This window comes from Hetaerina americana, unplaced genomic scaffold (genome assembly GCF_022747635.1).
Source record: "Hetaerina americana unplaced genomic scaffold, ioHetAmer1.1.p SCAF_6, whole genome shotgun sequence".
Taxonomy (NCBI): domain Eukaryota; kingdom Metazoa; phylum Arthropoda; class Insecta; order Odonata; family Calopterygidae; genus Hetaerina; species Hetaerina americana.
The window spans coordinates 43,898,786-43,921,326 of NW_027287205.1; the positions used below are offsets into that span (position 1 = coordinate 43,898,786).

At 41.1% G+C, this 22,541-nt stretch overlaps 1 protein-coding gene across 1 annotated transcript in view; it reads right to left on the reverse strand.

The window, feature by feature from the left end:
* LOC139695324 (tyrosine-protein kinase receptor-like) overlaps positions 1–14,026 on the reverse strand; it is a 443,472-nt gene extending 429,446 nt beyond the window's left edge. The window contains exon 1 of the mRNA XM_071594031.1: positions 13,672–14,026. Coding sequence (XP_071450132.1) covers positions 13,672–14,026 — 355 coding nt within the window. The remainder of the gene's footprint in view (positions 1–13,671) is intronic.
* Positions 14,027–22,541: the final 8,515 nt, after the last annotated feature.

Sequence of the window (22,541 nt, forward strand, 5' to 3'; positions counted from 1 at the left end):
TTTAAAACATGCCCAGGTCACCTATGCTGGCCCCTTATGATGAAATACGATTTCAATGATCCTGTTTCTTCACATTATCGCACGTTGCGATAAACTGTAAAACAAGAATGAAAAAATCTAAACTGATATCTCGAGATATTTAACAAAAACATTTGCAACGTGCAGTCACGTATTATTATAGTGTACCATCCAGCCCGTCGCTGAGAAGGGAAATTTCAGCACATCCCTATTAAGTACTCCAATCACATTTCCGAGTATTTGAACGACATGCTGATACACCTTCTGACTATTGAAAAATGGAATCATAATATCTTCCCTCCCGCCTTTTTAATGGACTACCACCTTGACTTGGTGGAAGGGCTTGTGCGGCCCGATGACCCCTAGACCGGTGCTGGCGAGAACAATGATAATTGCCCCTGGTAGGGTAACCCATGACATAGGTCGAATGTTAGGAGCCAGACGAAAGGTAGTCCACGCAGCGTCTGTTCCTCAGTGAGGTGGCAGCAATGACATCTGGCCCCAGTGGGGCGGCCATTGAGTGATGGTGTCTCGTTGAAAACACTATTGAGAAAGGCAACGGGAAACTACCTCAATTATTATTCCAAGAATAAAATGATGGTAAGTATAGATAATATGACTCGTGACAACTACGAGACTCCCGCGTGTTGTTCCCAGTAGCGGGTGAGGCAAGGCTTCAAGGTCGTTATCTCACGAAACGATTGCAAGTGAAAACCAACAGCAACAGAACAGAAGACGCAGAAGAAGACCGAATAAGTTAGAATAGGCATTTGGAATGTTAGGACAATGCTGAGGACAGGAAAGTTAGAGAATATTCAGCGAGAGATGTTGGGAGGTAATATATGTAGACATGGTCTATGCGAGGTGAGATGGAAGGAAAGTAAGGATAACTGGAGTGATAAAGAATTTACAGTAAAAGGAGCAAAAGCCAACGAAGGGTTAATAATAATATTAAATAAAAAGGTAGGAAGGAGCGTAGTCAACATTGAACAACCAACGGATAGATTATATCTAGAGGAAATAAAAGCATAACCGACGGACTTGGTCATTGTTCAGGTACACATGAGACCAAGAAACCAAAAGAAAGAAGTCGATAATGTATAGGATCAGTTGGGTCTCGATTAGTATTTAATGTATTTATAAAACCATAAATTTTATAGTTATATATATATATGGATTTGTTGAATGTGAGCATGGAAAAATATTGATTTATCCAATGGTTTAAGCATCAATATCATTTGTATGCAGGGTTAAGAATGGATGCCAGAGGCATAAGTAGGTCGCTAGAGATGAAATTCACCACTTTTGCTTGCTAAATAAGTAAATCTTGAATGGGGTAGTTGGGCAAAAATTGGAGGGTAAAATTAGACATACGAAGAGAAAAAAATTTCAGGATGGCAGCACTTTTGTACGCTTGAAAATGAGCTAAATTTTAACCAAGCATTAATAGATAACATACGGAAATATATATAGAAAATAAATAAGAATAATGGACGGAAATTGCATGTGAAAGAGGTGTTGTATGAAGAATGAGAAATGATTTTAAATGGAATAAAGGAGAAAGATTAAAAGATCACAAATATATGTTGAAAATAGGTAAAAAGGGAAAATAAAGAGAGCACACAATTGATACAATAAATAACGGCGGTGTTGCCTTGAATAAATGAGGATGACGAGATTCCCATTATCTATCATAAATCCTGTTGTTATGTTGCTTTACTTTTATTTATTTTTTAAATGAATTAGTTGATGATAATAATTATTATAAATCTGTATTAGATTTAAATAATTTGAAAACAGCAGTGAGAAAAAATGTGTTGAATAATGAAAAAAATGAGATGAACTCTGAAGACTAAAAAGAAATTTGTCCTTTAGGAACACCAGGAAAGTGCTAATAGTAAGAGTACAGGATGTGGCACTTGTCGCAATCTGAAGAATACACCGTAGAATTACGCTAGGAGGAGGAATTTACTTCAGTAATCAAAATGCATTAAAGCGATTAATAAGTGAATTTTACGTTGGTGGATTTTGGGAATATATATGACAGGGTAATGGGCGCGATTGTCCAGGGGTAGAGCATAGGACTACAGACCGGAGGACCCGGGTTCGATTCCCTGGCAAGCCTCTCTGGGCACCTGCAGCTCCACCCAAGCTGTGTATTTTCGGGTACCATATCTTCCTGGGAAACCGTAATCGGCACAAGGAAAGGAACTGGCCCCCCTACCCTAATGTGTGAATTTCACACGCCTTTGGGCTTAGAACTTGGTGAACTGGCATAAAAGGGATCCTATCAGTGTAATTGGCGGGTCAGTGACGTAGGAGGGATCCTTGTGAACCCTGAGTGTGTGTGTAAATGCGATTCACAAAGGTCTGACACACCCGAGTGATTGACTGATTGCTTGTTTACGCAAGTCCGTTTTGTTTCGTTACATCTGTTTCATAATTTGGCATTCATCTGTGTGATTGGCGGGTCACTGACATAGGAGGGATCCTTGTAAACCCAGAGTGTGCGTGTGAATATGATTCACGAGAGTGACTGTTATTCCTTAACAACCCCTTGTGATCGAGTGGCAGTAAGTTTGTTTTAATTTTTATTATTTATTTTGCCTTTCTGGTGAGTGATTCGGGTATACGCGGGTACTGTTTTCTTAAACACACTTAAGTGACCTAGTGTGTGTTCCCTATCCTACCCCTCACTTGTAACTTTGTTTTATCCCCCCACCCCCTTTACAACCTAGTGCTAATCAAGTTTACGGTCTCAGCTATCTCGTTTTCATTGGGTGAACTCCACCGTCAACTACCAAACTGACCTTCGGGTTGATCATTGTGTTTATGGTTTATTTATATATATATATATATATATATATATATATATATATATATATATATATATATATATATATATATATATATAATGATCGAAAGAATACCCATTTATTGATGTAAGTATCCAATGTCGAGTACGACAGGGTAAGTAGAGGAAAGATATTAATAGATTTTAAAGCATACGGAGTGAAGGAAAAGCTAATAAATTCAATAACTATGGGGCATGAAAAGAATATGGTATGTGAAGAAGTAATCTGTAACTTCAGTGACTGCGAAAATATGTAATGAGGAAATGGAAAAGAAAGAATTTATAGCGAGTTCAAAATGAAAATACTTGTGTTTCATTGAAATGGGGATCATATTGACATTTTAAGAAGTTAAATAATCAAGCAAGTATATGATTTTGTATTGCTTGGCAATGTTTCTCATTAACGGAAGCATATACGAATGGATTAAAAGGCGTGGGATTTCCAGAGAGAGGTGGTTATTAGTACATAGAGAATATTTGAAAAAATGTTGTTTATCAAATACAGTAGTAAGGATGCCAGTGTATTTCAATTTTCTTCTTTCTACGAAATGTAGGTAAACATCAATACTTGTATGCATTAATTTCGACAGAATTCGTTAGATACCTGAGATGCGACTATGGTAAAAATAAGAAAAATTTGTAATAAAAAAAATAAAAAAAACGTTGAGAAAATAGCGGGCTACGAAATACAGTAATGCGGTTTGGATGCACCCGTAATAAACAAGTATGGAAGATACAACATATATTTAAAATGGTTTGGCCATGTTGAGAGATTCAAATCATCAAACATGCATATGAAAGAAGAGTAAATGGTTTAAGAGGAAGACCAAGAAGTGAAGTTTTGACCAAGAAATTCATGAGCTTATGTTGTCGCAGAAACTATCTAGGAATATTAGAAGGCTCAGGTAAAGATTTTCATATTTATTTGAAAAAATGCATGCGAACGACAAAGAGTGTGTATGGAGCGGGCAGTGTGGAAGCTATTAGTTAATGAGAATAAACGATAACATAAAAATGGGCTTTTTGTGACTATGCCTGTATTTTTGTTTTATTAACCAGCATAAATAAGCAATTAGAGCAAATAGTAAATCGACCCAAATATACCTAATTACAAATGATAAGGATAAGGTTAAAATCAACGTATCTTCTTCCCTAGAGATGAACATGAAGAAATAAAATTTTGAGTAACTTCCAAATTCAATAATATTATTCCTCCATCAATTTTTTTATCTCTACTCCGTTCTAAAAATTTTATCCATTCATAATAATGTTCAGGGAAAGAGAAAATCTTAAGGACCTCTTTCCTCTAATAATTGAAAGGGTCGACTCCGTGGTAGCTCTGCTTTCAGTCAAATGAAACGGAGCAACTGCCTGTTATATGGACAACCCAACATAGGTAACTATGTTTACCTACTAATTTAAAATAAAAAAGTATTTTATCGCTGATGTTCAGAAATTATTTTATCAATCGGGCGTCTACGGTCGCAAGAGAGTCACTAATTTAACCACGAAGGGTTTTGGATATGTTCTCAATAAGCCTTCCGATGGCAGATATGTGTTTGCCTGATGTTCTTCCATGACCTACTACCCCTTAGCAAAGACCCGTAAGCTGAAATACATTGCACAAAATCTATTAAGCATTCAGTTTATAGGTTGTAAACGCTGGTATAACATTTCCACTATTTATTTTATACACAATTCTATTAAGTTTTTAAATTTTTATAAAAACTGAAATGTGTTACACAATACGGGATCATATTATGAAACATTATTTGAAGCATGATGACTTGCCGAAGAAAAGATGAAAACGAAGAACAAAAGAAAGATGTCCCGGGTGGCAAATTGGAATGAAATAATAACTAATGTAAAAGCAAAGGGAAAAAATCTCTAAAATTTGATCATATAGAAGAGGTGCGCAGTTGTGTCAAGTAACTTCTAGAAATTGATGAAAACTGATTTGTTTGAAATATCTGATGAAGTAATACCCATTTCCTATTGTTTGAATGCGTAATGGGTGTGCCGACCATCTAATTTGTCCGATAAAATTATTCATACCTCGGCCGACTTAAATATTCACTTAGGCTTTCATTGATATTTGAGTGGCGACTAAAATCTAAACCAAACCGACAATTTTAAAACGATAAAGTAACTCCACGGAAAAAGTTTTAATCTCTCTACATGTTCAATTGACCCTCATTAATTATTGATCATCGATAATCAAAATTACGTTGAAAGGTATCTTTACACTTTCATAAACTTAATTGGGTCTGCATTTAATTATCATAATCGTTTTAAAAAAATGTAAAGTCATTTATATTTGTATAAATTTCCCTTCATTTACCATTATCTACTTCCTACTAATGAGAATCAATAGAAATCCTAACTCATAAAATTGCTCACTTAAGGACTAAAAGTGCTTATCACATTATTACTCAATTAATAAGTTTATACATAAGATTCAATTATTTAAATTACTAATTAGTGATGAATAATCACTCCCAAACGAGTCATCAAGTAATACAGAAGAAGTGGTGGAGTCGGGCCCAGGCATCACCCTGCTGATCGATTTCATAAACTGAACACAATATTTTCCAGAGAACCAGACGAACTTTGAATATGAGTTCCCCTACCGAAATCAAAGAAATTTATTTACATTTACGATATATTCTTGTCTCGCACAAAAGTGCATTCCAAAGATTTTTAATAACATTTTAATTCAATAGAATTTATTTTAAATATGTCTAATTTATATATTTTTATAAATTAATTATTCATTCTTTCATATTCCTCTATAAACTATTAACACCTTGGCATTAATGCTCTTCATTCGTTCGAAGAAAATATTTAACACACTTCGGGAGGCACCAAAAGGGCAGCCTGGTAAAAGTGGGTGCAGATTAATGACTTGAATAAATATTAATTAACCATAATTTGGGCAGTATGTTTCATAGATGTGGGGAGCTAAAGTCCGCGAGAGACTCGAACTAATGAAGAGGTAACAAGTGTTAGTGCAAAATTTGGCGCACATATTTCCTCAAGGATGAAGCGACCCGGATCGGTTCAACATGTTCCATAATGGCAATCCACTCTGGCCACTGACACTCAAAAATCCACTTCACTCAGATCACCATAAGTTGCTTTGACTCTGACCGATTAATTGCATTTTTCAAAACAGGGGTTTATTTTTTCCATCTTTAGCAAAACTTCTTTTACAGAAAATCTTCATTTATGGCGGCGGCTTTGTTCATTTCCATGCACACTAGTTTCAAGACATCGATTGATTTTGGTATTACATCGTGAAAGCTTCAACGATTTTTCATTGAAATGCGTATTACCTAAGCCAGTTGATTCTATGAGAATTCCTTCAGTTCACCAAATTAGCACGCACATAATAAGTCAAAGTATCACCGCCGAAAGCAAAAAGCACGCAAAAAAAACTAAATTTCATAGTGAAAATTTTATAACATTCGTTTAAGGTTTCCTGCGTATATAAAGGTAGTTTGGTTGATCCCGAACTTAACTTTTAAGCATCGCGAGAACTTCCCCTTTCATTGGCCTACATTGTTTCTTTATCCATTTTTTCCTTACTCATGACCACCTTCAAAAGGTCTAAAAAGCCCGCTCTTTCCCTCTCTCTGCCCTGATTACCCGACGTTCTCCTCTCTACCTTGGTCTTCAATAAACCACTACTTTCAATATTTCCTCCGTCCCCTTTTCCTGCCTTTTTCGTACTCCCATCCGTATCCCCTTCTCTTCGCATGCTACTCATTTATTTAAAACCTCAACATTAGGCTTTCTAACAGTTCAACTTATTTTCTCTTCTCCACACTCATCTCAAATCTTTTTAAAATATTAAAGAAAGCTTTCTACAAAACTATCGTAAAAAACTACAATTTATTAATATTATATCCATTTATGATACACTAATAACAAAATGGGTATAATTTATCTTTTCGTGGATGACAACCTTAATGAAAAGGCTGACGTGTTCTGATTAACTAAACTGACAGGAAGAGCGATAATTTCTCCCGGTATATTCACCCATGGTAGACGGACCGAAGAAAGGATTTGAGTAAAAGGTAAGCCACGCAGCGTTCGCTCCTCAATAGGTTGGCTGCAAAAGCGTCAGACCCATGTGGGGAGGTCATTTTATTGTCAGTGACACATTCATAAGACTACTAAGAAAGGCAACGTGAAACTATCTCAATCATATCTCCATGAGATGACTATTGATCCTATTCGGGAAACGTATTTTGGATATATTGGAACATAGGTATTATGCTAGCTGGGGTTTGTGTCATGAACTGACGCAAAGAGATAAAACCTCCACAGTTGCCATGCTAAATCCTGGTTCAGCCGAAAGGACCATCAGGAGAAATGACATTAAATTCTTGACCAGCATGGCTAGAATAGGAGCTTAAAATATTATGAAATCGTGGTAAAATTGGAAGTCACGAAGCAATAACTAAGACATGGAGTAAGGAAATGTGTAGGATATGTGCAAAGTAAGATGGATGAAAACCAAGTATTTGGGGGCGACAGTTACAGAGTAATAATTGCGGATGTGAAGAAGGCTACAGCTGGGCGTAGCGTAAGAATTAAAGAGAAAAAGAGTATTAAATACAGTCACCAAGAGAGATAAAAATTCTATCATTAGAATAGGAGCAAATTTGGAACGTTTCTCGGGCGTAAATGCTGACAAGTGGTCATAGAAAGGAACACAGGTTAGCAAGATATGGAAAATATACAAGGAAAGAAGAGGGATCTAAAAATTGAAGTAGATAATTCAATAGAAAAATACGAAAGATAAATAGGATATGATTAAGATGCCAAGTTGTAAGAAGAGATTATTATAAGCTCGAAGAGAGAAGTGGGAGAACTTGAACCAATAATTCTGGAGATTAAGTATAGAGAATTAAATAATAATATAGATGAAAAGAGGGAAACAGACGGACTATCAGAGGATAAAAATGGAAAATGGATTCACACCATAAAAGATACCATAGAAAGTATATTATTCAGAATAGAAAATATTCAGAAAAGAGTGTTCACCATATGGCGGGTTTTCGTGTTTAAATGTGTATTTGGCCAATGTGACTCGTCTCCTTCTGGCTAAACGTACAACGAAACGCACCATTCCTATCCTTTACAGGGTTCGTCCGGAAAATAAGTGTACTTATTTTTTCCCGCCGCTCCAGGCGCGCCCAGCACCGCTCTGACGGGCTGCGATTGGAGGGGGGTATGTTGGCAAGCGACGCTGAAAAAGGCAGTCGGCTCTGAGCTGTGGTGTAGTGAGGAGCTCTGTTAACGCGAACCTCCACGCTCGACCCACGTCACGGAACGCGATGCCGAAGCAGCGTTATTCCATCAAATTTGCGGTAAAGCTTGGTAAATCGTCCACCGAAACTGTCGGTATGATTAACCAGGCTTACGGGGAGTCAGCCATGTCCAGAAACATGATCTTTCGGTGGCACAAGATGTTCGTGGAGGGCAGAGAAGAGGTCGACGACGAACCACGGCCTGGACGCCCATCAACGACACTCACCGACGAAAATGTGCGAAAAGTTCGCGATGTACTGAACTCTGATCGTCGTCTTAGTGTTCGGATGATAGCAGAGCAGTGTAATGTGCCAAAAACAATAGCGCACGAGTCGCCCGCGTCCGGCCAGCGATCAAAAACATCTGGCGGCTGCATCACGACAATGCGCCGTCTCACACCGCGCTTGTCGTGTCGGACTTCTTGGCCAAGCACGGCGTGGCAACGCTGCCGCACCCGCCCTACAGCCCGGACTTGGCACTACCGGACTTCTTTCTGTTCCCGAAGATAAAGAGGAGTTTGAAAGGAACGCGATACGGGACTTTGGACGCCGTCAAAGAGGCCGTGACGACGTGTCTTCGAGAGGTTCCCGATGATGCCTTCGCGAGAGCGTTCCAGGAATGGGAACGCCGCTGGAACAAGTGTATCGACTCACAAGGGTCCTATTTTGAGGAATATTAGCTTAAGATATGTAAAAGTGTAATAAATTTTTTTCCTGAGCTCAGTACACTTATTTTCCGGACGAACCCTGTATGACGTTGTATGATTGCTTTCCCTACTGCACTTTCCTCTTTTGTCGTCCATTTCTCCTCTGGTGGGTGAAACAGATCCCTAACACAATCGCCTGGCCAAAGAATCGAGGCATAAATCCCCAGTAGATTTCAGCGTAAATTATATTTCCTCGATATCTCAAGTGGTTAAAGCATCCGTTACATCCGCGAAAGATCCGTGGTTGAAGTAAAAGTGAGGGACATATTTTTGCACTTGTGATCTACTCGATTCCACCTTCCCCACCAATCCTGTGTTTGTCTTTCATGTGTGTTCCTATACCTTTTCCTTATATCTATATCAATGTATGAATATGTGTACGCCATATGGCGAGTTTTCGTGTTTAAATTTATATAAACATATAGTCATGCATGAATGACTTCTTTGGTACAGAGTCATCATATAGTCTTCTAGACGGTATGATGACTTTGCACAGCTTTAAGATGTGCGATTAGGTTATTCGAACTAATTTCCGGAAGTGTTTGCGGATTCATATCATAATTTAGCACTAAAGAAGTGTAACATCAGATTTAAGAGGAAAAACAGGAAAGAAATGGAATGTAAAAGCATTTTTTAAGTAATCTACCGGTTTAGGTAGGTTTTGGATGGACACAATATAATATATAATATAATACCATATAAATATTTTGTTTCTCCTATCAACACACATCCCAACATCCTATTCCACAAGTCTCTCTTCATCTCTGATAACTTCCCTCTTCCCTTCATCCCGTCCAACATTCCTACCCTATTCCTGCCCCCTCCTCTTTTGGCTAATCATTCTCCCCTTTATTACAGTGTCCAAAACCCCACGCCGATCAATATACTTATCATCCATTTTTCCTACATCCTTATGATTTCTCCCAAAAATCCCCTCTCCTCGCCTACCATACCTAGTACTTCTTCATTTGTTTTCCTTTCGGTACTTTTCACCTTCCCCATTCTTCTCCACCCACTTTTCAAAATCCTCAAATCTATTTCTATCTTCCAGCTTCAGTGACCACGTTTCCGCGCCGTACATAGCTACGCTAGATATCAAAGTTTTTACGAGTCTTTTCTTAACATCCTTACCCAACGCACCTGTCATCAACTCCATCCCCCTTGTGAAAGCCTCTTTGCCTGGCGCAATTCTTCTTCTTCTTACCTCCCTGCTACTTCGACCATTTTGATCCAAAATAATTCTGAGATACGTAAACTGTTCTACCTGGTCTAGTTTTTCCTCTCCTTTATTAATGTAAAGATTAGCCTTTCTTTTTTGGCGCATCAAATAATCTTTGCTTTACGTAAATTGATTCTCATAACTTTGGCACGGAATTTCCAATCCACTCAGTAATCCTTGCAACCCCTTGGCTGATTGACAAACTAAAGCTTGGTCATCAGCAAACCTAACTGATTTTACGAATTCCCCGCCCACTTTCATTCCTACCTCCAGTTCTTCCCATGCCTCTTTGATCATTTCCTCTGCATACAGGTTGAACAGCAACGGTGATAATGGACAATTCTGCCTTATACCTCTTCCTAACACTGCCCATCCTGACTCCCCGTTTCCCACCCGCACCTGAGCAGTCTGAGACATGTACAGGTTGCGGATTAGCCTCATTTCCCTCCAATCTATTCCTATTTTCTGCAATGTCCCCATTAGTTTCTCCCAATAAACTCCATGAAACGCTTTTTCAAAATCTACGAAACAGGCAAAGACGTCCTGATTGTATTTTCTATTCCTCTTGATTTCATGAGATCCCATTATTGCAATGGAATCGCGTGTGTCCCTTTCTAAACCCAAAATGATCATCCCCTAAGTAACCATGTGATCTCTATCCTTTTGTTGAGGACCCTGAGAACAACTTTAGCCGAGTGGGAAATGAAACATTTTTCTACAGTCCTCACATGAAGTAGCCTTTCCTTGTCGGAATAGGAACTAATACTGATGTCACAAAGCGTCCGGCCAGATTCCTTCCTCATAGATTCTACAAATCAGTCCATAAATATTCTTCCTCCCACAATTTCCTAAACCTTTTAGCATTTCCGCCGGAATTGTATTTTTTCCCACGGCCTTATTTGATTTCATCTTCCTTAATGCCCGTTCTATCGCATCGTCGAGTATGCCTGTACCTAAGCTATCTTTATCTACGTGATATTCTTTTTCTATGTCTATAGAAGCATTAATTGAAACAAAAGAAAGAATGACAAGAAAGGGGTACAAAAAAGTTATGAGACTGGACAGGGAAATAGGTACAGAAGATAAAATATGGGAACATATCAAGAAAGGGATACCGAAAGCTGAAAAAGGAATTAGAAGCAGTTCATAAGAAAACCATGGATTACTGATGAAATTTTTAGAAAGATACACGAGAGAAGAAAATACAAGGATTTGAGCAAATAATTAGATAGAAAGAAGTACAAGGATATAAATAATGAATAGGAATTTAGGACGGAATTAAAACGAGTCAAGAATATAATTAACTCAATAATGAAACGCTGCAGGCAAAAAGGTACTATTGTTTTGCATAAATGCTGATGACAATTATGATATTTGTATGAGTATGATCACATTTATATAATTATGATCATGATGATTTGAAATCTAGCTGGCTCATAATTGACCATTAATTTCCTTCTGGATCAATAGCATCATTCAACTACAGTTGCTTTATCGTGAACAGTTCAAAAAATGAATTATATGCAACTAATTTTCAGAAATGGGAATGATTTAAGTCAAATACAGGCTGTAAATTGATGTTAATCAAAGATTATGCTTTGTAGCTTTTATTTGATCATTTTCTAGCCTAAATTATCTCATGAGCATCTTCAATTAATTCCTGCAAAATATCTATATTTAGAAGGAAAAAAATGTCATTCAGCCATTTTTTATCTTTTTTAGGTAGAATTTTAATGTTCTTCATTCAACATTTTCATTCATACTGAAACGTTCATGGTTATGTTCCAGAGCATACGCGCCAGAAGTAATCAAGTAATCGTCGAATCTACTTCACCATCAAACAACAAATCAAGGTACTTAATTAAAACTTCCTAATAGTGTTGTAGTTACGCACAACAGTTATATATCTGGCACTTAAGTTAGTTGCATAAAATAAAATTAGAATCAGTTAGTTTCACAATAGAAGTAGGCCCGTTTGGAAGTAGTCCGAGAACGATATATGGATCGACCAAATATGACTTATCCATATCCAAAGCGAAAAACGAAACAATTATACATTTGGTACATTGGGACAATTAACAACTGTAATATTCAGAAAATATATACTTCAATGGCAATGAGAACTTGTAATTATAATTGTTTTCCCCAAAACAAATATAAGTAGCGCTTGATTCTATCCGTACTAGAATTCCACCAAAAAAACCATATGTCATCTGAACTCTCCTGGGTATACTAATATTTTAGGTGAGCTATTCATGAAAACGGGCTAAAATTGGGGTTACTAAATCCAACCGTATTTACATTTTTTCCATTTCACCCAAAAACATCAAGGATATATAGCATTCCTTTGTATGCCGTCATCTCGATCCTACCAATTTTTCATCCTTTACCATATCTCAAATCACTAAAACCTACCCATGCCCTAAGTTCTCAAGGATTCCATTTTTGTATGAAATATTTAACGCTCCATGTGTGTTTTCCTTACGTCTCTTCTCTAGAGATACGATCGTAAGTTCCCCCTTCTTAAATTGCTTCCTTCATCGCCGTACTTTTTATCCTATCCTGTCATGCCCTTATAAATAGGCCAACACCGTATTTGGGTAAAATGCTACAAAAAAGGCGACTATTTGTCTTCCTAATTTGAATGTTCCTTTTTATTGAGGAGATTACATAGATTTCGGGATTCGAATATATTTTTGCTTCCACATCGGTTATCCTTGGATTGGTTTATAGTACACATATCTCAATTGGACTACCAAAAGCTAGAGCCTATACATGATTTTAATTAACTCACGTAATGTACTCATTCATTCAAGTTATTCTACATAACAAAGGTAGGATCTGGGCGGTGTATCAATCACGAGTACTTCATTTTTCTTAACTCTTCATTATTTTTTTATTATTTTTTCATACCTACTGCCTGTCTTAATGTTTTCAAAAAGGCCTCTCCTTCCTTTGCCCCGCTCACTCAACATTCTCCTTTCTATCACGGCATTCAACAGTTCATAACTCTCAATATTTTCTCTGCCCACTTACTCTGCCTTTTTCATATTTACCCCAGTAATTTCCTCTATTCGCCCACCTTATTTTGAACCTCGGCATCGGCATTTGTGTTCCTCTTTATCCAACTTATTGTCCCCATTCTCGTGGCCACACCCACATCTCAAAAGCCTTCAATTTATGCTCATCCTCTTTTGCCGAAGACCGGGTTTCACATCCATAAATTGCTACGCTTCATATTAAAGTCTTTAATGATCTTTTCTTCAAATCTTTACTTGCCTTTAGGGCGCCTGTAATCAATTACCTTCTTGTTAATGTTTCTTTCGCTAATGCAATTCTTCACCTGATATCTCCCCCACCGCTCTTATTCCCCTCAAAAATGCAAATGCAGTAACTGCCGCATCTGCTCCATTTTATTTCCTCCTACTTCACATGTAGATGTAGATGACGAATGCAAACGAACGGGTACGTGCCCATCGGCTCTGAAAGCACGTGTAAGCGCACGAAGTGCGACTATATTCCCGATCCCCCTCTCATGAGAGATTTGTAGCTTACCGTCAGGGGACCTCTGTGCATCCTCAATGGGGCCGCTGAGGTTCCCATAGGCAAACTTGCCCAAGTGCAGGGACTCGTTGACCAGCCTCCCGGAGGCGACCCTGAAACCACCACTCCACTTCCAAGCGCAACCTGCGTCGTCAGATTCCGCTCCCCTCTCCTCCCCCTTCACGCCCTCCGCGTGGAGCCCCCCCTCGAAGTCACAGTAGAGGCCCCTCGGCGGGATGTGATCCAGCCGGCGGTGGGGAGAGCCCCTGGCCTGCCTCTCGGGCGCGGGCTCTCCGGAGGTGGGGGGCGGGGAGGTGGCGAGGAGCGTGAGGAGGATCAGCGGACAGGAAAACCAGGGCGGCGTCATCAGCATAACGATTGTCTTCATTTTCCTCCTACAATCCTCTTCTCCTTTCCCACTCGATCCCAGTTTTATTTTCGCGTTATTTATTTTCGTCACTTATGGTCTCCGGGGCACGTCCGCGTCCACTACGTTAACAGGTCACAGTCTGCAGACCGTCCGCATTAAGGATACGTGCCATAATTTGGAAACCGTTTTGTTTACCTTCCTATCGTGTTTCCTGCAGACATTTTGTGGCTTCTGTCGTTTCTTCCTGGGCACGATCACACGAAAACACAACACGTGCACACGAGCGAGGCAACAGAAAGACACAAGCACAGGAGCGCAGCTGAACGGTGGATGTGGAGTTTTAAAAATCCTTAGACCGTGAACTGGGAATTGGGATTCAATTGCTGGGGAAGATAATAAACTTTCAGATCCTTTTTGGAATGGTTTCTTTATGTTCGCGACCCATACTTATCCTTACGCCCCCTGTTTTTTTACGGGTGGAAAGGGACGTATAAAAATGGGAAGAGTTGAGAGATGAACTGGCTGTGTGGGAACAAAAGGACAAGATAGCCCACCAGAAAATGTTTAAGAACTCCCACTTCCAAGCGAGGTAACGCCTACAATTCTTTACAATTTACAGATGTAAGGGACACTGTAGGAAAAATTTACAGCGCGTCTGCCTGTGGGAATAAAACGATTGGAGAACTGGGTCTTCTTGCCAAACCAAGTCACTCTTTGTTTCGTTGATCGATGACCTTTTCACTGGCAGGCAGTTGAAGGGGGTGGGTTGGTAGGGAGCGCGGGAGGAGTTTCGTTTCGTTAGTTTGGGGGAGCGGTAGGCCCAAGAAACAAGAAAAACAAAACCGATGGATTTAAGTCCCTCGTTTTTCCTTTGCGTGGGACTCACTACAGGGTATCGCCCTGACCGAAGAACAAATTAACAAACCCTTGATACCCTCCAAACCGGTGCCTCTGTGATCACACTAAGTAATGCTATTGAGAGCTTACAAAACACTCAAAAACCATAGGAAAATTTCCAAAATCCCAGGATTAAAGACAAAAACTCGCAGTATCCCAAAAAGTGAACATATATTACAACCCGGAAGTGTTTACAAAGGATGACAACTCTCCTCACTTAACTCCCCAAGAGAACATGTTAAAAGAACAACACCTAACAGAGCGTATGAAAGACAACTCCAACCACAAAGAAACAAAGAGACCTTAGGTAACCGTTCCTCTTCTACTATTTTTTATAACTCTTTTACCGTGTCTCTTTTATTATCATACTTTAACTGGCAGTCTCATGGACACTTACACGCATACGCGCGATAGAGCCAGAGATAGAGACGGTAAGGTCTTTCTGAGGAATTATCACCGTAAATTCCTTCCTATCCTTGGCTTTTCCGAGGGAAATTCGAGAGTATGGGAAAATAAAGGAAAACAGCGTATAGTAGACCGGACGGGAGACAGTGGAGGTGAAGAAGGTAGAGAGGGTAAAAATAACAGACGATCACCTGATTGGCGGGGGAAAGATCTCCAGGGAAATCGGTCCGGAATAAAAAATAAGAAAAAATGTCGTCTCGTCGGAAGGAGATAAGGCCTCGAGAGAGGAACGAAGCTCTGCTAAGGTCAAAGGAGAGGGGCGGGGCACCAATAATCCAGAAGGGTTAAGTTAAACGGTTCAAGAAAACAATCATATATAGCGGCGGTGACAATATCCTCTCTTTCGTCCTTTGGGAAAGGGAAGCAGCACCGCCTTTGTTTGTTTCTCGAGACACCACACACGGACTCGAGAACGCCACTGAATCCGGAAGTGAGCCGGGCGAAGGTATAGCAAAAGGATGTAGCACACTGGAAGGGAAGGAGGGAATAAAGGACTCAATCCTTAGGTCACACGCCAATTGTTTCTATGACTCCCACGAAAGAGTTGATTCCTCAGTGAAGGGAGAGTGAGGGGGGGGAGAAGAGAATTCTCCAGTAAATGGCGAACCACGTAAGTAATGATTGAATGTGCGTAGATAGGGAAACAATACGACGTCAGGGAGCACAAAATCTACATTAAACCCATTGAGTTAGCTATATTTTTTTTCTTGGGGAAACCCCGTCCATGTTCGATTCCATTATTTTATATCTCGCCCTCGCACTTGTCCTCCACTCGACGAGGAGGTATCCCAGACGTAGATCGACGTCATCTCGACCGCACCGCCGAGAGCTCCAACTCCGCCATTCCGGCGTCTAAGTCGAGATGCAACGTCTCCAGTCCCCGCCGCGTCTATTGCTTTCCGTGCGGCGACACGCCGGGACTCCGGTCGCTCGCGTGCGGGGAAATGCCATCCTTTTTTCATATATATTTTTCACCAAAAATACAATAAAAACAAAAATACCGCTGCGACTAGGGGGAGACGGAAGATTCGCGGGGTTGCGGAGGGGATGGGTAGGACCAGGGAGGAGCGGGTAGAAACGTGAGGGGGACGAGACGAGGGAGGGGTGATTCGTGGATTATTGTGCTTAGGAGAGGGAGGGAAGGGGAGAGAATATCCTTTCCCTCTCTTTCCCTTCCCCGCTGAAGAGAGAATGTAGGAATGGGCGGGGAATAATGGCAAGGGGAACAGGGGAGGGGGATGAGTGCTCAGGGAGGGTTGGTTCCCACCCTATGGCGTGGGAGGGGTGGGCGGTGCCTCAGAGCAAGAGAGAAAGGAAGTCAGGGCCGAGGGCGTAAGAGGCGCCAGGGGTGGCTGCGGGGAACGGACGGGGCAGGGGGCGGTCCTGGACGAAGATAACACCTCCGCAAGGGGCGAGGTCCAGGGCAGCGCGGAGCTGTTAAGGGAGGCAACCAGCAAGTCTCACACAGGAGTTCCGAGAGTGGAGTACGTCGAGATCAAATTAAATATATGCAAGCACATACACAAACACACCACAATGAATCCAGCTCGAGTCGATGCACGCCTGTCCCCACGGACACGCGCCACTTTAGGGTGACGGCGCCGTTTATACAGTAATATCCCAATTTATGTATTTTTCACATATCCGTAAGGGCGAACAGTGGAACGACCTTAGCGATCACAAGATGGAGCAAGAACAGGGTCGCAGGAGGTGGTAATTCGCATGACAGAGCACGCTCGTACCGAAGAAAACATCTTCGTTCTTAGCCCCTCGGATGATGGGGGAAGAAAACTTAGTAGAATTTAAACACTCGAGTGCATAGAGATATATACGTCAAAGTCATGCATAGCGCATACACCCAGTCTTCTGTTTTCGTTGAAGTTGGGAGGGGGAAGTGCGAGGGTGGGAGAGAGGACCCTGGTGCAAGGATGCTGAAAACGCCGATGAGGCAGAGGGTATCACGCGCGGGAAAAGCACTCGCCACCGGAAAAAGAAGAGGATCGAATTGAGGATAACGGAGAGGACAAGTCGCACAGACGTCTTCAGATGATGACGGTGTTGATTACCGCGTGTAGCGGTATTGGGTGGTTGTGCTTGAGGGAGGAGAAGAGAGGGATAAAGCAAGACTCGAACGGGAGAGTCACACCGGGAGGAGGTGTGTGCACGTTAAACGGGAGCGAGGGAATCCCAGACCTTGCAGGATATGGGAGTTCTCTTCATCACCGCAACACAGAGCGTGGAAAAGGGGTGGTTGGGGAGGGGACGTGATGCATGGTATCCGTGACGTGTCGCCGCAAAACCCCCTGCACACACCGCCAGCCTCCCTGCTTGTCTCCGGCGCGATCACGCCCGTGCCGTGTACACAAGCATGCACAACAAGCAAAACACACGCGAATATGAGGAACCACACACGCCCACAAATGTCACGCGCCAGAGAAACCCTGCGTATGTTCTGCGTGCTTGGAACAATGTAAGAGTATTTCCGTATTAATAAAATATATGTATATCCTAAGTCTTGCGGGATTTTTCAGCACGCAACGACGAGTACACTTTTCCGAAGCAGCACGGCTGTGTCTGCCGAAAAATCTCCCTTCGCCACTTGCACATCAACTCGATCACGCACTCCTCCTAAAGCACGCCGCCACTATGTATCACGCAGGCGCACCACAACACGGCGGATTGGAGGGGGAGGGGCGAAGCGGGGTGGAGGGGAGAGAGGAGAGGGGTCCAAGGGAGAGAGAGAGAAGGGGTTCAAGAAAGGTTTGAGGGGAAGAGGGGAAAGGTGGGGAGGGGAATCGTAGGGGGGGATGGAGAGAGGGAGAGAGGAGAATACTGGGAGTAGCGCGGTGGAGATAGACCGGGAAACAACGTCAAATTCGCCCTTACTCCCTCGTTTTGGTCCACAGCCTAACTCCCCCCTCCGTCACTAATTTATCAGCGCTGTCACTAATGCTGCTGGTTCTATGTTAGTTATCAGCTTCGAGACGATCAATCGTTTGCGTTTGTCTTTATTTGTTGCATAATTATAAAATCATCTGACTGTGAGCCTTTAAAATTTCTTCGGGAACGTGTTCGAATGAACTCTTTCCCGTATTTATCTCCCTGTTACACCCATATTCACCGCGATTTCATCAACGATACTTCTACATCTTCCCACACCCAATATTAGCCCGCGTTTCCACTCCCTTTACAGCCGATGGGGGCGGGGGGGGGGGTCGTAAGGAACGGAATCCGAAGAGACGCAATATAACGGAGGGATAGGCACGTCCCCTCCTCACGGTTTTCTCCACCCTTGTTATCGCGTTGACACTAGTTCGGGAGAAAGGGTAGAGCCCAAAAAAAAAGGAAGACCCCTTGACCGAGGTTTTGCATCCCCCCCCCTCCGACTCTCATGCACTCCTTCTAAGCACGGGCCTCTTTGACATCCTCTTTCCATCCCTCTCATTCTGTCCCCGGGCTCAGAGTCGCTCTCCATTTCCCCTTTGAAGCATAACAGTACGAGCGAGGCACGCGCAACGACCGCGCGCGCCTTTTACGATTTAACCGTGCCAAGAGGTGCCGATTGGGGTATACCGGTGGTTTACTACGAAGATGATATTGGGGGAGGAAGGAGCCCAGGGATAGAGGGGGGCGTGTTGAGGAGGGAGGGCCGGTGGAGGTGGATGGAGGAGGGAAAAGACGATGGGAGAGGAAGGAGGGAAGAGGTTTCTGGAAGGGAGTATGATATAATTAAACAAATATATTTCGTGTGAGATTGTCGCAATGCTTAAAATTAAAAGTACTGCTGTTTGGAGGAACAACATCTCAACGCTATCTCTTGCCAAAAAATCGTTTGAATGGTTGCATGATCACCCTTCTAATTCTAATCTTAATCATGCTGCCGGGAATTTCGATTTCCATTCCTTGTCAAGAAAAAATGAGAATCCCGGCTCGATTCTCGGACACGGACGCACTTTTTTTTATTTAGAATCCTTAAATCTTCCCTACTAACTTTGTATTCATCCTTTGTTGTTTCACATTGCTTTCCTCAAATTTCCAAAAAAAAAGGATGAAAGTGTGTTCACACAGGTGTATTTTTTGTCTTAGCGAGTTTAGCACGCATATTGTATGCATGCATTATGCTATGTACATTTGGAGAAAGTGAGAGGGGACGTGAATACGGCACGGCTCATTGTGTGTGTGTGTGTGTGTGTATATGTGTATATATACATATATATATATATATATATATATATATATATATATATATATATATATATATATATATATACCCATATATATGTATATATATACACATCCATACATACATATCTATATGTATATATACACATCCATACATATACATAGAGATATATACACACATATATAAATATATATACATATATATGTTGGAGCGGGGGTGATCTTTGCGATCCCTGTCGGGAGGCTGCGGAACTAACAGTTCGGTAGCCGATCGTTGTCCGGGTTCCTGCGTGCGCCTGCTTCCTCGACCGATACTCCCCTCCCTTCTCCTCCGCCCAAAACCCATCCCTCCCACCCCCTATTCCCGCCACTCCCTCTCCTTCTCCGCCGGCTCCCAATCCTATCCTTCCCCCACCTCGGCACTCTCTCTCCCTCACAAAGCGCTCTTCCCTCCCCCATCCCTCATTCCCCGCCTCCACCACGTCCAACTGTCTACCCTCCCAGCCTGAAACCCCTCTTGCGCTACTTTAGGCGTCCGAGGCGCAATGCCCCAGTTGGACCTTTAAAAAGTGGGGTGTGATCGGGGAGGGGGCCGGGGGGAAGGGTTGTGGGTTTGGCAAGGAATGAAGTATGAAAGGTTTGGCTATATCTAAGAGAGCAGAAAATATAGAAAACCCAATTTCGAGGGCAAACAACAACACGCGGAAGGTAGTGTATGGGAGCACGTAGGTGGACACTCAACTGGCCATATCCGCCGTCTTTTCGTCGTCCTTTATACTTCATCTTTCTCTGTTTTCCACATACTGTAGTTTGCTCTCGCATAGAGATTTATTTCAGGTGCCTCTTGAGGGTTGATCAAGTGGTCAAAAAAGAGGGATGGAGAAAGTTTGGGGCCCTCGCGAGATATTCCATTAAGGAATAGCAGTAGTGAAAGAAATAAAAGCAAATACGTGTCCTCTTATTTTAATCCTAGTATTTAAGATAGACAATTACAAGGGTACAGCCGTGGGGGCGACCCCTTTCGCCACATATAGTTTTGGATCTTATCAGTCGCGTGAATTTAAAATTCACTATCCATATGTTTTAGCGGGGAAAGCATTCTAATGATAATCAATGGTTACTATTTTTTCCAAGACCATTAAAAATTGGCCCATGAAATATGATAATATATTATTTTTACAGGAGTGATTGGCTACAGCCATCAAAATATGTTTGCAACCCTACTGAAACACATAATTTAAACTGATCAACAAATGTAAATTTCAGACATATGTCATTAAAATATTGCCCCATAAAAGTCATAACTTCTCGATTGAGTCTTAGTATATGACATGATTACAAGCATCCTTTTTAAAACCAAATGACCCCAATGTCTTAGTTCTCCATTAGTTAAAAATGAAGATTTACCAAACGTATATTTATCATTCATGTACTTGTATTTCACGCAGTAAATCCTACAGTAAATCATTAATTTTCACTAAGGACATTAGATGGTATCATTGGTTTTTAAAGGCAGTTCTTTATCGTAGTGGGTAAGGGAAAACAGGAATTTAACATAGGAAAGGAAGTGGCCCGCGTTATAATGATGCCTCTCATCGATATCGTTGCCATGTTTCAATAAATATGATTTGATAGTACTACGTAATTACGCCTCCATCAATCTATATTGGCACGTGTTCGTATTATAATGGGAGAAACATCTGACTTTATTTCTGTTAACAGTTTAAATTACTGTAGGAATCAGGGAATTATTTAATCTAGAATTTTAGTAGTGTTGATAGCGTGATTCCTTAAACTTCTTTATGTTGACATTAAATTCAACAATGTTAGTCATGTCTGTGTATGCAATAATAATGAGAAAAATATACAAAAGGAATTCTCAACTAACATAGATTCAAAGCAACAGTTCAAGCTTCCCGTCTTAAGAGAATGACTTTCCTATAGCTGTTGAACTATCTGACAATGCCTATAAGTTCCAAAAGTTGCATTACAGATAAAATCAATTTCATTCTCAACATTTTTGAAGTTCTATTATAAGTAATTAAGTCTATGATGACCGATTATGAGTTATTTTAAGGAACTTAGCTCCTTTAAATACTTTCTTCCATACTGCCCTGTCCACTTACTCTTACACATATCTCTCATCCATAATTTTTTTCCTAAGCACTCTTCTGCTTCTGAGACTTCTAATATTATCTTAAGAGTTTCTTCGACCATACATAGTTACCCATGACCATCGCGCTCTACCACTTCTACGAGTTGAGCTCGCTATCAAACGAACATTTGGGTTGATAATTGTGGTGTATGTGGATTTCCAGACGATGCAATAATGCAATAAAAACGTTTTCCCTACCCTCTGTTCTCAATTTTTCAGGTAAAAAGTATTCAACCCTCGGTAATTCCCACATTATCTGCTCATTTATTGCAGAAAGTTTTCGGTTTTACCCTGGCTTTCAAAAATAAAAGGATCGCTGGTACACCCTGAAGAGTATGCAATACCCAACTTTAAGGAACTCTATAAGATACAATGAGTAGCCCATCGGGAAATATAACCCGATAGACGGATGAAGAGGGCTTCATCCGTCAAATTCATTGCGAAAAATGTTTAATTACGCGGCATTCTATCATCTATTCCAACGAATCACGGGAGACGCTAAGCGAGGCAATCGCGGGTTTCGGCAAGCCTCCTAAAAAATCGAGTGACTGGTGCAATTTTTTGCCCTTAACACCAAATCGCATTTGTGGAAAGAGAGAAAATCCTTCCGTCAATTAAATTTGTTAACAGGCATTGACGGTAGAATGCCTGTTATGCCAGTCTATATGCTAATGATATGGGCTGAAGTACACCCAAAATGAAAGGGGATGATGCTAATCGAGCTACACAAGTTGTAAAAACGGTTGTAAATATTTACTGGTGATGAAACTCTTACATATGACACTTATGTACCCTCTTAAGTATCGCAATATT